Source organism: Gopherus evgoodei, chromosome 8, assembly GCF_007399415.2.
Source record: "Gopherus evgoodei ecotype Sinaloan lineage chromosome 8, rGopEvg1_v1.p, whole genome shotgun sequence".
Lineage (NCBI taxonomy): Eukaryota > Metazoa > Chordata > Testudines > Testudinidae > Gopherus > Gopherus evgoodei.
The window spans coordinates 14,475,252-14,491,984 of NC_044329.1; the positions used below are offsets into that span (position 1 = coordinate 14,475,252).

The 16,733-nt window shown below is 41.9% G+C and overlaps 1 protein-coding gene across 1 annotated transcript in view; it reads right to left on the minus strand.

The window, feature by feature from the left end:
- Positions 1–16,733, minus strand: part of FNIP1 (folliculin interacting protein 1) — a 92,774-nt gene that overhangs the window by 35,438 nt on the left and 40,603 nt on the right. The window contains 1 exon segment of the mRNA XM_030573059.1: positions 7,150–7,293. Coding sequence (XP_030428919.1) covers positions 7,150–7,293 — 144 coding nt within the window.

A 16,733-nucleotide genomic window follows, 5' to 3' on the forward strand; every position in this document is an offset into this window, starting at 1 on the left:
AAGAAGACGCTCACCTCTTAGAGATACACACATGGCCTCTCTTTACGGTGTTTGAGCCACAGAGATTCAAGAGCCATTCATCATTATAAGTTTGGATGCCTTCTGCTGTGCCCAGGACACCTTCCCAGCCAATCGAGTTGTTGACAATTTGTGCATGGAAGTCATCTATCATCAAACTGATGATAGCTCTCCTGCCGATGTAGCGCTGTCTAAACCAACACTCAGGTCAGTGTAACTTATATCACTCAGGGAGGTGGCTTATTCACACCACTGAATGACATAAATTAAACTGACATAAATTCTAGTGTAGACAGAGTCTTGGATTATTGTACACGTTTTGTTCACATCCTGGCTGTTGTTATTCCATCATTCACTGGCTCCCAAGCCAGCAGGGTTTTCACTGTGATATTATCCAGCATAATTCCTACACCTCTTTCATGGGTTCCTCCTCCTCAGCTTAAGATTGCAGCACCATCTTGCCACTCCCGCCTACCTCATCTCACTGACACCAAGCATGTTCAGATGGTATTTTTTCATTTCTCGTGTCACTTGTGCCAACATTTCTGTACTACACATAGTAAATACATTCAATATGCCTACTCTTGTTACAGATTTGGTTGTCAGGATTCAGTGTCTCCAGTTCTCAGCTTCCTTTTGGCCTTCACCGAGATCTGTCATACTTGGGTTTTGAGTTCTATGTGCACCTACAGTCCTCAAGTAATGGCTTAACGGAGCTGTGTCTGTTGCAGTAAGGTTAACTCTGCCACTCTTAGCAACAGTGCCAGTCCCACGCTCGGATAAAAGAGTTGGATTCTGCAGCTGGATTTGTGTCCTACTCAGGTAAAACCTTACTGCAACACAAACTGTTCAGTTATTCTTATTAATCCTGTTTGTTATGTTGTACCAAAGGGCCAACCAAGAATGGAGTCCTATTGACCTGTTTGTGCACTGTACAAACACATAGAACTAGACTTCCCTTTGTCATCTTCCTTGTCCCAAAGAGCTTATATGCTAATAACAATAATCATGTACAGTGCCCAGCACAATGAGGCCTTAATTGGGACTATTTGACTCTACTGCAATATAAATTATTTTTATTATTTACAACAGTAAGAGCACTTATGAAAATTGGGCTATATTTGTAACAAATAATTTGACTAGCTCTGATTTGCTGCATTCCATCTCCTTTTAATCTTCATTTGGCAACTTCTGCCTTAAAATACCACAGTTCAGAATTTCACACATATTTAACACATGGTTAAGAAAGATTTAAATCACCTGGCACCAGCTGAATGTGTCGCTATAAAGGATAATGTACACTTTCATGATTAAGCAGCAGGCAATGGCATTCACTAACATTAATCTAAACAGGTTCTCAGCCAGCAGAGTGTTCATCAGGGTTAAGGTCAGTCCCATCAGGAAGGAAGATGAGAGGAGGTGGTTGTGTACTGTTCTAAATTTTGTGTGTGTGTGTGTGTGTGTGTGTGTGTGTGTGTGTGTGTGTGTGTGTGTGTGTGTGTGTGTGTGTGTGTCTTTTACAGAAATTATTTCCTCAAATTACTTTTAGTAAATATAATTCATATCACATACAAATCTCAACACTTCACTAATATCAGACAGGCCTACACCATAGTAATACCAGATATAATGTCTGTCAATGCATGGGGAAAAACAAACTGACTTATAGAATATAATAAAGAAACCATGGACTATCCTATGGAGAAAATGCAATAGCAACACAGTATACAAGTACTTATTGAAAAACATGTGGGTTTGGAAAATCTTTTTTAGCCAAAGACGAAGACGGAACATTCAAAGAAGTTATTGTAGTGTGGTACGAGTAGGGATGCTTACCTACCTTCTTTGCATATTAGAGAAATCAAGGGATGTTAATTCTTGTTTCCCAAATAATCCAAATATAAAAGCGAAGGCTCACAGAGTTTGTTCAATTGCTTCCTTAGGGCCTAATAAATGGTTCATTGAAGTTCATATGAGATCTTTCCATTGACTTCAAGAGTCTTTGGATCAGGCTCACAATGTGCAGTAGAACCTCAGAGTTATGAAACATTTCAGCGTTACGAACAACCTCCATTCCCGAGGTGTTCATTAACTCTGAGGTTTTACTGTATATGTAACGTTTAGGAGTTTGAGCAATTGTTTTTTTTCTAGGTTCCAGCAGAGGGGTGTTCAGAGGACAAATACGGTGCCCCCTGAATGGCACATAGTGAGGAAATACGATTTTAAAATGAAGTAGGAATTCTAAAAGGGGAACTGAAAGGGTTTTTCTATAAATTAAAATATTTGTAAATATTTCAAAATAAGAAGTATCTGGGTGTTTAAAAGTCCAATTAATTGTGAGTATCTGAAAATAATAATTAATTGCTGTTTTCAAAACACATTCAAATAAAAAATAAATAAATGGAGATATCCTATCTCCTAGAACTGGAAGGGACCTTGAAAGATCATTGAGTCCAGCCCTATGCTGTCACTAGCAGGACCAAGTATTGATTTTGCCCCAGATCTCTAAGTGGCCCCCGCAAGGGCTGAACTCACAAGCCTGGGTTTAGCAGGCCAATGCTCAAACCACTGAGCTATCCCTTCCCCCTTCTTTTTAATCCATTGATCCAAATAGAAGCCTGGCCATAATCCATCTCTGCGGGCGTAATACCATGTGTATAAAGACACAGACATCAGGTCATGGGTCCCAAACCAAAAAGCATCCCTACAGAAGTCAATGAGACTTAAACAAATGCCCAGAGTTAAGAATGAGCTTCAGTGCTTTCCTGAATGAGGGCTTTAGAGACTAAACTTTTCTCGTATGTGATCATCAGAGTGAGAAGAGCTATACATTTACTGCTGATCGTTCTATGGCGATCATGGATTTTGGACAGGCTGGACCAATGGCTTCTTGACAAGTTAAGGGTTGACTCAATTACCTGTGCATAATATTTTGCATTTGACATACTTCTGTCTATTGTTATTGTGCTGATTGCCTCCTTCAGTACGAGGAAAGAGCACATGACGCCATGAGTAATCATGGATTTCCCGTTACTTGACAGGTGAGAGTTTGCCATAAGCGATACTGATTGAGCACAAAGGAGGAATGTCACGTAACATCATATGCTATATAAAGTACTGCACACAACAAGCAAAAATCTGCAGACTAAAATTAAAAAGTTACCCAGGCCAATCAACCGAAGATGTTCTTGCAGCTGATAGAAACTCATGCCACTCTTTCCTCTCATCTATGTGCTGTCTTTCCAAACAAATTCATAAGTAAGCAGGGTCACTTTTTGTACTCATGTTCTTTTTTTGCCGGCAGTTCCTCTGGCTCCCCACTAGCTGCGCCTGACCCTGACTAAATTAAATGCCTCAAGGACTCCTGGAGCTCAGACACTTCAGAGCTGCTGCGCTTGGGCACTAGGCAAAACAACAACAAGCCACATCCTTTGACTTTGTCAACTCCAGATGGTGGAGCAAAGACTTTAGAACAACATTTGCAAATGTGGGTGCCTAAAATTAGATACTTCAGTGTGGTGATATTCACAGGGTACTAAGTATGCACAGCTCCTATAGAAATCTATGGGAGCTGGGTTTGCACACTCTCTGGGAAAAGTTAGACTAATTATTTAGGTGACAACCAAGTTTGGCCTAAATCTAAACGACTTTCCCAATGTCACAGAGTGAGCTAATGGCAGAATCAGAAACAGAATCCAGGCCTTCAGATCCTCCCCAGAAATAACGAATATGTAAAGAAGGCCACTGGATTCTTCTACTTACCCTACCTATCAAAACAAGAACAAGGAGATACTATGAAACTCAAAGATAACTTATTTAAAACATAACACTTTCCACTGCTTAGCTCTTTGAATTGTCAAAGCAGTTTGCAAAAAGGATCCATTACTAAGGTCATAATATTTCAACAGAATACCTAACTTCAGCAACTCACTATCACTCCAGGAGCTCAAAAAAGATGGGACATGAATAAAAATAGCAACTACCACTATAAAAATGAAGATATAATTACAAGGACTATTAATCTTCACGTGTCACAGCAAAAACTGATCACTACCAAGATCATGGATAAATTCCCATCCTCATCTCCCATGGTATCATATTGCCTAATTGGCCAGGTGCATTGTAGATAGTCTAGGACAGATTAGATTTTAATCAGTAAATATCACCCAAGAGCCTAAAAAAACTGAGTGTGGCTCTAAAAAAGTGCTTCTTTACAAAGTACTTTTGTACATGGAACACTGAATAATGATCATTACAAACTATTAAGCCCAATTATGATGATTTTTATCTATGGATATAAATTGCAGGAGTTCTTATGTTTTGAATAAGTATAAAGCGTTTGAGCATTTGCTTGGTTTTAATTTTCTGCCAGTGTAAAAATTTAAGTCAATATAAACTGGGGGGAAAAGACTTAGACACAAATTTATTTATTATTATTATTATCATAAAATAATCATGAAAAGTGAAAATCTGCTCATTTCAAACCTAATTACAGGGGGTTTGTCTTTCCTCTGCAAGATCGGGAAGAGGCACTGCCAAAGACAAAGATCCTGATGAGATGCCCTACTTTGGTTAGGCCTTCATATGTGCCTAATGAGGATGACTCTACCTTGCATTACCACAGATGCCTACATTTATTGTGAGAACCTTGCTGCTGTTCAACCACCTGGGCCTCCAAGTTCTAGAAAACAGAGGTCACCAAAGACCAAAGTGAAGTGCGATCAGCCAAGAAAAGGAGTTAAAAATTAAAAACTCGTATGAGTAATAACTGAAGAGCGTATGGCAAAAGGGCATGACTCTAGGGAATGACAACTTGGAAACAAACCAATTCCCTTGCTCAAATTTCTGAGCTCACATAAAACCAGATCATAAATAAATTGCAAGTGTTTGTAATTATACATTAACATATTAGAGTCAGTAATATTTGCATGATTCGAAAAGCCCATTTCTGACTGGTAAATTTATAGCATTTTAAATTTCTATTTACTGCACATATTGCACAAAATAACCTTCTACACATGTAAACAGAATTGCAACACAGTTGTAAAACCCAGATCTTATGATCAAACAAACCTTCAGCCTGGATGTGAGAAAAAAATACTAGGGCAAGATCCTGCGAATACTACCAGGTACAGTACATTCTATTGTGGGAAGTCATCTACAAGTATTAGCAATATCAGACCTTACTTAGAAGCACCTGAATGTATTCTAGTGACATCTGTGAGTGGTTTAGATGGGACATAATCAGAATTCCACACAGTAGCCTGGGACAAAGCACCATATTTCATCTTCTAAATCACCTACAGCATAGTCACATATATTTAAATAAAACTATCATAAAATGTGCTATTAGCATTATGTTATTGGGACTTCTACTTTCCAACTGCAAAGGTTGCACATAATATATTATATATCACACCTATATTCTCCAATGCTAATCAGTGTTTGTACAGAGCCTGCCCAATTGAGAAGAGAAATAAGTAGCTGTAGGTGGATACATTGGGGAGCATAATGTTCTCTTGGTTACATAGGACACCGTGGGGGTTATGTTGTGCCAGAGGAAGCACACCAAGAGAAATGGAACAGCTCTTCCTTTCAAAACCACACAAAATACCCTTCCAAGAAGGGCGAAAGGGCAAATAGGACTTCAGTCACCTTATTGAAACTATGGAGAAGAGCTCTATGGGAAAGAAAAGACAAAGGGAATACATTTCTGGTCAAATATAGCAACAGCTAATGTGATGATGGATAAAATCAATGCAGAAAGTTTGTTCATTTATATCACCAATGGGTTAAGACATCAGTAGTTCTGTACCTCAAAATAAGATGTGTAAGGGGCAACTTCCCTCAAACACGCAATTAATTCATTACAAAGGGTACAAAGGGTATAAAGGCTCAGTTCTATTTTAGGATGGCTGAGTATAAAATGCTTGTGATCCATGGAAGCTGAGATGACAGAAATATATCCGTGTCAGATGACTCTGGCTACTCTTGTAACCAAAACCTCCACACTTTTGTAAAAATTAACTCAAGTTATATAGCACTGTTACATAGCCTTCATCTACAGATTTACAGCTGTACGTTGCCACATTACCTTTTTTTTTTTTTCAAGTTTCCCCTGACATAGAACATTTGACTTTAAATATATTTGTAATTCAGAATATTTAAAAATATCATGAAGCCTAGGGTCTGTCACTAGACAAGGGCCCATAGAGGTCCAAATACTCAAAGGAACAAAAATGTCCCAACCTACCATTATGGGTCCACTCCCAAGTCTCATTTCACAGATGGGACTTATTGTCCAGGTCCTGTTCAGATATGGCCCAAAAGGGCAGACCTCTCCTACTCTGGAGATACTTCTGCCATTCAAGGCAGCGCTCTTGAGAGAACAGTTTGCCATGTTTTAGTGCCCTGGAACCCAAAACCCTAGTCTCGATTCACGATCGAACTGCGACCTTAGTCTAACCTTAAAGAAAAACTCCTGCCTCAGGCTGTCTCTAATTTTAAGCATATTAAAACATACAATACATCTGTTGCAAAATTTGACAAGATTGAAATAATATAAAAGAGCAGCAATGCCCCTCTGCTATGTACATCGGCCAAACTGGACAGTCGCTATGGAAAAGGATCAACGGACACAAATCAGATATTAGGAATGGCAATATACAAAAACAAAAACCTGTAGGAGAACACTTCAACCTCCCTGGCCACACTATAGCAAACTTTAAGGTGGCCATCCTGCAGCAAAAAAACTTCAGGACCAGACTTCAAAGAGAAACTGCTGAGCTTCAGTTCATCTGCAAATTTGACACCATCAGCTCAGGATTAAACCAAGACTGTGAATGGCTTGCCAACTACAAAACCAGTTTCTCCTCCCTTGGTTTTCACACCTCAACTGCTAGAACAGGGCCTCATCCTCCCTGATTGAACCTACCTCATTATCTCTAGCTTGCCTGCATATATATACCTGCCCTGGAAATTTCCACTACATGCATCTGATGAAGTGGGTATTCATCCACGAAAGCTCATGCTCCAAAACATCTGTTAGTCTATAAGGTGCCACAGGATTCTTTGCTGCTTTTACAGATCCAGACTAACACGGATACCCCTCTGATATAAAAGGATTCTCACCTGGTATTTTGGGCATTGTTCCTTCGTATCGGAAGACAAGGAAGATGAATTGATGGAACTGTCCAATGAAGAGGAACTGTCTCCTCCAGGCTTCAGCTGGCAACATTTTCCAAAGACTCTCACCTGAGCATCACTACAGAGTTTCTGAAACACAGACCACATGCCCGTCATTAGTTTTCACATCCCTAAAATCATTGTTTAATGGTACTGGAACTATCTGGTCTTGTATTCCCAGTTTAGGAAGCGTATTTAGCAGCAAAAAGATTATACGCCAAGGCAAACAGTAAGCAGAACGATTTATTTCTCCTCCAGACTGGCTACAGGGAAGGAGGTTGGGCTGCTTTACTTAGAAAACTGAACTGAGAGCTAACACAACACTCCTTGTTCATTTTCTTAAAAAACTCCAGGCATTGAAGCTGCTTTGAAGTTTTACAGAGAATAATTACTGGGCACAGAAGCAGGAGATTGGATGGCAGAGAAAGGGGTGAATACAGAGAGAGGAACAATAGATTTCACCTGCCTTCTCCCCACCTAATGTACATACTAGTAAGTGTTTATACAGTCTTTTGGTTGGCATAGCACTTCATAGATGGAGATGACAATTTTAAAAATTCAACTTTTTAACTCTAACGGTTGTGAAGAAAAGCCTGAAAATTCAACCCAAGTGTAAGCAGAGTCTGCAAAGGGCCAGAAACAACAGCTCTGACAGGTGTGAATTGCCCCAGGCATCTCAATGGGATGGGCGTCCTGCCAACACCACCCCAGCAGGGGGCTCTGTGCATGTGTCAGCTGGCAGAAGGAAAAAAGTGCAGGGAGACCCAGCCCATTCATCCGAGCAGATACATGCCAGCTACCAGGATAAGTACTAGGTCCCTGCTACTCCTACTCCCACCATTGGCCCTGTGCAGGGAGATGATGGTCCCCTGCTGCTCCTGGGGGAGGGGAGGTGAAGCAGAGGGAGAAAGGAGCACAATGTCTCTGCCTCTCCCTTCCTGGGCAGGGTAGGGGCCAGTGCAAGTGGAGTGTGGGGCTCCATATATCGTGGTGTATGGAGGCCACCAGTTTGCTATAATCTGGCCCCAGATATAGACAGAGCTCATGTGCTCACTAACATTTTTCCATCAAGTTGCCCACACTAGTGTTTTCACTGTTGCTACCACTAGTGAAGCTACTCCAGTGGGGAAGGTTAAGGAAAAACGTATAGACAAACTAGTGAGTCTGTGGCAGAGCTGGGAATGGAAACCCATTCTCCTGACCCCTACACCTGTGCCTGAGCCACTAGCACAAGTTCCCTCTCAGAGGAACCACCTCTCATTATGACAAACCAATCCTTATGGGGAGCACGCTGAAGTCATGCAGTGTGTAGATTTGCTAGTGGCTCATATTTTTGGCTTACGCCGAGTACACAATGCTTGGAACATGTGAACGATAATCATATGACTTCAGTAGGAACTCGTGAACTAGAATTGCATTTTATCTCTGACAAATAACAATGTCCCAGGCATCATGTGATTAAAAAAACCACATTGAATCCACAGGGTTACAGCAGCTTGTGCAGGCAAACCACATTTCAGCTTTACATTTTCCATCAGATGTTGCAAGTTCCCATAAGAAGATGTGGTAATAACGAGGCTTACTTCAGGTTAGAAGTATATTAAATGCATTTATGTAAAGGGAAAAATTTCTGTGTATTAAATGAGCATTTTGCAAAACCTAATCATTTCTCTTCACTAGCACTTGAATATTTTCAGCATAGTAGCTTTTCCCAGATCCGCTGATGAGATCCGTCTTGAAATTATAGTTTCCTAATTTAAATACTAGAGGGGAACAGACATTTGATCTTTGCAGTGGAACGCAAAATGAACTAAGGAACCTGTGAAGTAAAAGAGGTCAAATGTTCAAGATCTTTCAGATACCGTCTGTCAGCAGCTTACAAGTAGCAAATCATCTGTAAAACGCAGAACACTGACAAATTTTGGAACATGCAATTTTAGAGTCCAGCATGTGCTTATGTTTAACCCATTGGACTATGAGATCAAGTATCGGTAATGCACCTCCTCTCTGTAGTTATGGAATTTGAATGTCAATGAAATATTAGATGCTACAAATTGCTAGATATTATGCAACAAGGGAATAGGCCCACTTGTGCTCTAGTAAAATATTTCAAGCATTTTCAAGTCATATTTCCCAGAATAAAGAGGTAACTACAGAATTCAAGAAGATGCACAAACAGAAGTTTCAAACCTATTCTCTTTCTTCCCAAATGTACATAGTGCAGCAAATCGAGTCTCTAGATAAAATGCCGCTGGCAAATCTCTGCCATGCACAAAGTTGCCAGAAAGGGGAGCTGGGAAAGGGGGTCTTTGCATCGCCTGGCCAGAGTTCTTATGCACAAATTGCTGACAAGACTCAGCTGTAGACAGATATACACTGAAGACCCACTATGAAACAGCTCTCACTCCAGTGGCCTTGCTTCTGGGCTTCTACCACGTACATCTGCAGCAGGCTCTTTCCTAAATCGTCTTCCCCAACCTGCCCCAGCAATGCCCGATCCTGCTAAACCCCTTGAGGGTTTTACAATGGATTGTCACTGGCTCCATAAACTCTTCATCGTATGGGCAGGGCACAAGCAGGACTTTTGCTTCTTCCACCACGGATTAAACAGAACAAGATGAAAATAAAAATAATTGAATCTTTAAAGGGAAGCCAGAATCAATGGGATGAACCCTTTGCAAACACACATGGACAGGTCAGGGTGAATGAGTGTGGGGGAAGGTTTCTTCTCCTGCCTGTATAGGTAAGGGACTCTGGTCTCTGAGCTGTTGATCCCCACATGGATAAAATGTCTCACCATGCCCCAAAGGAGAATTGCTGTAGAAGTGAGGTCTCCATTAACAGAGCTCAGACTGGACTACACAGAAAAGCTAGCATTTCCAACACCTCAGAAGTAACAGAGCTGCTGGGAGAGGGGAACGTAACCAAACTCAGGCTGGCCCTGGTACAAGCTGCATCCTGACTGACTAGAGAGGCCTGAAATAAAAGAGAGAGAAAGTCTGTGAAAGAAAACAGGGAGAAGGCTCTGGAAGGCTGTAGGACTCCAAAAGTCAGACTCTCAGCAAATGCAGGAAGGACGAGTTTCCTGAGGCAGGTGATCGAAGCACCAAAAATGAGAGTAGAGTAGAAAAATCCCATTTGAAGGGGACCTAGTGTATTGGACCAAAGCCAAGCAGTGTGAAGGGGTGGGTGTGCATAAGAGAAAGAGAGAGAGAGAGAGAGAGAAGACATGCATTTTATTCTTTTGTCTGCCATAGTAGGTGCTCAGATTTCACTGCGATGGGGACAGTGTAAGAAACCAACTATCCAAAAACAACACTAAGCTGCCATTGCTTGAGAACTATCCATCCGATAGCCAGGCTACTCAAATCCTCAGAAACAAAGGGACCATCGCACTGATGAAAAATGGATCTAGAGAAATTAACTCTCTCAGTTTATGACTGTTTATGGACAACAGCCTGAATTGCTGCTGATGTCCTGAACTCAGGCTATAAAAATATTAGTGCATTCGCCTAGAATATTAGATGGTTGCATATTTTTTCAACTGCCAGGTGTTTTTTTAAAGTTAATGTAGCACTGCTGAAAGTTGTCAGCTTTGTTCTCAGTGTTGTCTAACTTCTGCAAGTCTTTACAAGATAAGCAGGAGCAGTGACCAGGAAAGACGTCCCTTTGCTGGTCCATCAATATGCCTCCACTTCTGACTGAAGTGAATATTGAGGGCTGAGAGGGCAGGAGTCAGTCTCCGTGCCGCAGAGATGCCAACTGTAACAGTAGTCTCTTGCTCCCCGAAAACTCGTCCACGAGGAAACAGTTTGAGACCATCATCTCAACTTCACAGGTCACCTCCAGGCAATTGGCTCAATATTCTGTTACTAATCCCTTGAGCAATTTAATGCCCAACACTTATCCTATGCTTAAGCATAATCAAATGTGTGGGTAATCCTGGCCTGTTTAAAATTACATGCCATTTTATTATTTTTAACAAGTGTGGCAGCTGGAGTCAAAGATTCCAAATGAGGTGGTCATGGACTGCACTAGCATTTGGTTAAGTGTCACTGCACCAGAAACAGTGGCCTATGCAGCACTTTGAAAATGAAACCCAGCGGCTCCCCAAACCCTCTTGCTCTTCCCAGCCCTGTGAGTAAGTCTGTGACACATAATGCAACTCCATGCAGTATCTTTGGGGACCACTGAATTTAAATGTATGAATGGTTTAGGTATGAATGTGTTCTGCTCTATGTGGGAGGGTTACCACAGCTCCTCCAGGAACTAAAAACAGTGGCAGGCTGATTACAGCACATCACTGAAACTGTAAACAACTCAAGAGGTTCCACCTCTGTGGTAGTTTGCATATATTTGTTCCAACTGGGTTTCTCAGAGACCAAGGGACAAAGAGAAAATTTAGGCTACATAAAGGCTGAGTATAAACAAACTTAGGGTCTTTCTTTAGATTCAGCAAACAGACAGGACCATTGATCCTAGGAGGACTCAACCCTAGAGAGAGGAGGAGTTAGAAGAGCATTGGTCTACCAGGACCCCATAACACTGATGGGCTGTTTCTGGTACATTAATTAGTAAGCATGTAGGAACCTTTATTGTTTTTATATGTTTCTTCTGTAATGCTTTTATCCTAAGCATAAATGTATGCTGCTCGGAAAGAACTGTGTGATTATGAGTAACTCCTGGCAATACACTGTTCATAGCCCTCGGAAAGAAAGCAAAGCACAGGCACTGGCCTTTAGGTAGACCTGCTTGCTGGGAATATCACAGGATATGGCACCAATCAGAAGAGAGTGGCTTGGATCCCTACCCAGAAATGGGGGATGGCTGGAAGTCCGGTACCTGACTGGGCACTCCTGGAGCGGACCACAGAGTGTGTGTGTTGAGGAAGGGGGGTGGATACAGGTGTAGTTACCCTGAATCTGTGACAGACTCCATTGTCCTCCATCATCCGAGCTCCTAACGCCAGTGTCACATTAGACTCTCGTTTACTCCTTCTCAAGTCCAATCCGACTGTCGTCGCATCTTGTTCCTTTGCAGCATCTCTAAGCTCCACCCTTTCCTCCCCAACACAACTGCTCAACAACTTGGTTCCCTTTTGCCGTGTCTACTGCAAACTCCTTTTCTCAGTTTCTGCCTTCATTCCTTCTGACTCCTTCTCCTTCTCCTGTTCCCTCTATTATCATTCTTTAACCTTCTTCGCTACATACCTCTCTGCAGGTTTCCCCATATGCTTAGAAAATTCTCCCACTTCTCATGTGTCAGTCAGCAACCATTTTCAGTCAAATCCCTTTTTGAGAATGCCCTTTACTCACTAATCTTTGAGCCATAAACCACCAAAGGACAGCACAAAGCAAAAACGTAACTAACAAGTCAAAATGGCAAAAAACAGAACACATACACTCTGTTCTCGGGGGGAAGCACTGATGCAGGATTCCCCTCCTAGCATTTACTTTGACCTCCTCCTTCACCTCCATTTTGTGGCATCATTTCTGTTGTGTCCTTATCAAATTTGACTGTAAGCTCCTTGGGGCGGGCACCTTTCACTGCTGGTAGTTTTTACATATCATACACATTCATGATCCTATATAATTAATGAACAATAACAGCTGAGTACAGAACTGTGTGGTCCCTGCAAATGGCCAATGTAAATGCAGTGTTAAGGTTGGGAAGTCAAGCACTCAGCTCAAACATCAGAAAATACAGAGTGAAGGCTGAGAGCTCAGCTTTGGCTCTGCCCTCTGGGGCTTATACCTTAAAATAGGGGTGAGAAATCTGTCTTTCCATTGCATATTTGCACTCAACTCAAACCAGGTCAGATATTAGTTTTTCAAAGATTTCTAAGGAACATTCTTCCTGCTCGTGTGCAAATAAATTTTCATTGGGACCCAGTGAGGAGGCACATTTCTAACTAATCTCTGGGTCTTGCAGATAGAAGGAAACAGCAATAAGGGAAAGGATGCTAGGGGAGAAGGAACAGGTTCAGATGTGACACTACCAGGAGGCATTAAAGTGATAGACAGACATTATCCCCTAAAAATAAACTAATAAAGTGCCATTATGAACAAGCCTCATAGTTGTATGAAGTGCTAACACTGAAATCTCTATGAAGGCAAGTAGATCAGATTTACAAAGCTGCCAGAGAGGAGTGTTGTGACTGTTACCAACACCTGACTAATAACTAAGGCCCTACAAAATTCACGGTCCGCTTGGGTCAATTTCATGGCCGTAGGATTTTAAAAAATTGTAAATGTCATTATTTCAGCTATTTAAATCTGTGTAATTGTAGGGATCCTGACTCAAAAAGGAGTTGTGTTGGGAGGGTTACAAGGTTATTGTAGCGGTGTTGTGGTACTGCAACCCGTATTTCTGCGCTGCTGCTGGCAGTGGCACTTCCTTCAGAGCTGGGCAGCTGGAGAGTGGTGGCTGCTGGCAGGGAGCCCAGCTCCGAAGGCAGAGCCATCGGCAGCAGCAGCAGCGCAGAAGTAAGGATGGCCTGGTATGGTATTGCCACCTTTACTCTGCACTGCTGCTGCCTTCACAGCTGGGAGCGTCATCAACAGCCACCGCTCTCTGGGTGCCCAGCTTTGAAGGCAGCACAGAAATAGGAGTCTTGGTATTGCCACCCTTTTAAAATAACCTTGAAACCCCCCTGCAACTTCCTTTTGGGTCATGGCCCCCAGTTTGAGAAACGCTGGTCTCCTCCGTGAAATGTGTTTTCTGTATGGTACAGTGCAGGGGTTCTCAAACTGGGGGTCAGGACTCCTCAAGGGGTCACGAGCTGTCAGTCTCCACCCCAAACCCCGCTTTGTCTTCAGCATTTATAATGGTGTTAAATATATAAAAAAGTGTTTTTAATGTATAAGACGGGGGTGGTCGCACTCAGGCTTGCTGTGTGAAAGGGGTCATCAGTACAAAAGTCTGAGAACCCCTGGTATAGGGTAAAAGCACACAAGATCAGACTTTTTTTTCCATGGCTGTGAATTTGGTAGGGCCCTACTGATGACATCTGAAAGATGCAAGTGTTCTCTGTGGCTATTTAGTTAAGGCATTGGTAATGTCTGACCTTTTCACCACACTCTGCCCTCAAGTACTCTGCATGCAAATGATTCCTGTTCTGATACATCTTCTCATGATCTGATGTCACAATGCTGAAAAATGCAGTCTCTTTCTCCTGAGATACTGGCAAAACCAAAGTGGAAGAAGTCTTGTCTAACTTGCTGCTGCTCATGGGGAAAGAGACTAGTCATCAATTAATTCCAGCACAGTCTCGAAGAATTGTGTAAGGCCCCTGGATACAGAAGGCTGACTAATCAGTAGGGAAATAAAGTTGGGAAAGAACCTGTTGTGCCTAGAACCAAAAAAGGCACAGGATACACAAAAGGAAGTCGTTTTGCCCTGTCCTACATGCCAAGTGCCCAGGCATCACAGCTGTCTAACGTGGATCTCACATCTAAGTGACAATGCCTGGCACGCTGCTTGGCCAACATTCTCAGTTCCTGCAGCCTGCAGTCCCTGCCACGCGGCCCCTTCTCAGCCTTACCACAGAAGTTTAACCCTTTAGGGGTATGTCTACCCAGCAAAAAAACCTGCAGCAGCAAGTCTCAGAGCCCGGATCAACAGACTCGGGTTTGTGCTGCAGGAATAAAAATGACAGGGTAGATACTGGGCCTTGGACTGGAGTCCAGGAGCCAAGGCTCTCCTCCTTTGCCAGATTTCAGAGTCCAGGCTCCAGCCAGAGCCTGAAAGTCTACACAGCTATCGTTAGCCCTGCAGCGTGAACCCCACCAGTTCTCCTCAGTTGATATGGGCGCTGAGACCCACAGCCAAAGGTCTTTTTTTTTGCTGGGTAGACATACCAATAAGACTCAGGAAAAGTAACAACTCTCCTTCAAACTGAACAAAAGGCAGTTTTCACCATGGCCATCAACTGTACTATGATCTCAAAGTAATAAAACACAGAGTCACTCATTAGGAAGAGTGTCTATTTGTCCCTTTCTTTGTATTTCCATTTGTTTCTTTCAACAGTCTTAATTTTCTCAATCCTGTAAAACCAAGAAAGAACGATGGATTTTTGCATTGTGCGGTGATAGCAGACTGTTATGCAGACTTCAGATTGCAAAGTCATAACGTCTGCAATTAGTTAATTCCTCAGTCAAGTGCAAATTTTAACATACAACGTTCATATATTTCTTCCCCTCAAGTCATCTAGCATAGCAGAATCATATGGTACCTCAGATAGCAGGTTATCATCCATTAGCTTTCACTGTAATTCTGTTGTGAGCATTCCAAAATCTCATTTCTTTGGCTTTTTGGACTATCAGAGGGCAAAGAGGCAAAAGAGAATTATTTAAGGATTTCAGACATTTTTTCTGATATATAAACATTTCCCACGCACAAAAAATTTTATTGGGATGTCCAGTAATGTTATATTAGGCCCCACTAAAAGAGGATACTGCTGGTTTGCTGGACAATTTAAGACCATCAGGGTCAGCTTTTAAATTCTTCATCTATCCAAAATGTAATGCTAAGCATCCATCCAACTGACTGATTTAAACTAAACTCTCCTGCCTGGAATAGGCGTCTCCCTGGTATGCTTTAAAATTTCATAACCATCTCATCCCTTTATATGGTTTAAGCTGACTGAGCTACATGCTCACCTTAACTGATCACTCTCATTAGAGTGTGTATGGTAACACCCATTGTTTCATGTTCTCTGTGTATACATCCTCCTACTGTATTTTCCACTGCATGCAGCCGATGAAGTGGGCTGCAGCCTACGAAAGCTTATGCTCAAATAAATTTGTTAGTCTCTAAGGTGCCACAAATACTCCTGTTCTTTTTGCGGATACAGACTAACACATCTGCTACTCTGAAACCATTGCTCATCAGATGTAATTCTGATGTATGCAAAGGATTATGCATAGACAAAAGACAGCTGAGTATATCCTGGACTGCTGCAAGCACACTACTACTAAACCATCGTTGTGTTTAGTTGCATTACACTTTTCACCCACAGCAGAAAAATCAGGGACATAAAATGTTTACCCCGCTAGCTACATATTAAAAAGGAGCATTCTATGATAACGTGCTGCTTAAAGTGGGATTTTCAAAAATGGCTTAACTCAGTTTACTTGAATAGGAGCAGCTGGGCCAGTGCTGAGTGCTTTTGCAGTTCTTCCCCCTTAGTGTATTTGCAAATGCACAGAGTTATTAATCACATTAGGAAATCCAGGAAAAAAGCAGAGGACATTGTCTTTGGAGAGGCAGTTAACAGATACTCTTTCACAGTGGAGAGCGCCCATCCCACACAAATGTCTTACTGCAAAAGGGCAAGAGTGCCTTGGAATTTGCTTAGAGCCAAGATCTAACTTTATATATGCAGGGAGTGTCCTTGTTAAAAATAATAAAACATGGGAGAGAAAAATCAAACCAACACAATTCCTTGAAAATTTCCAATACGTACTAGTAACTACACAAGTCTGTACTGCACTAGCAACACGCTGAGTTAAGGATTGTTGTGCACATTT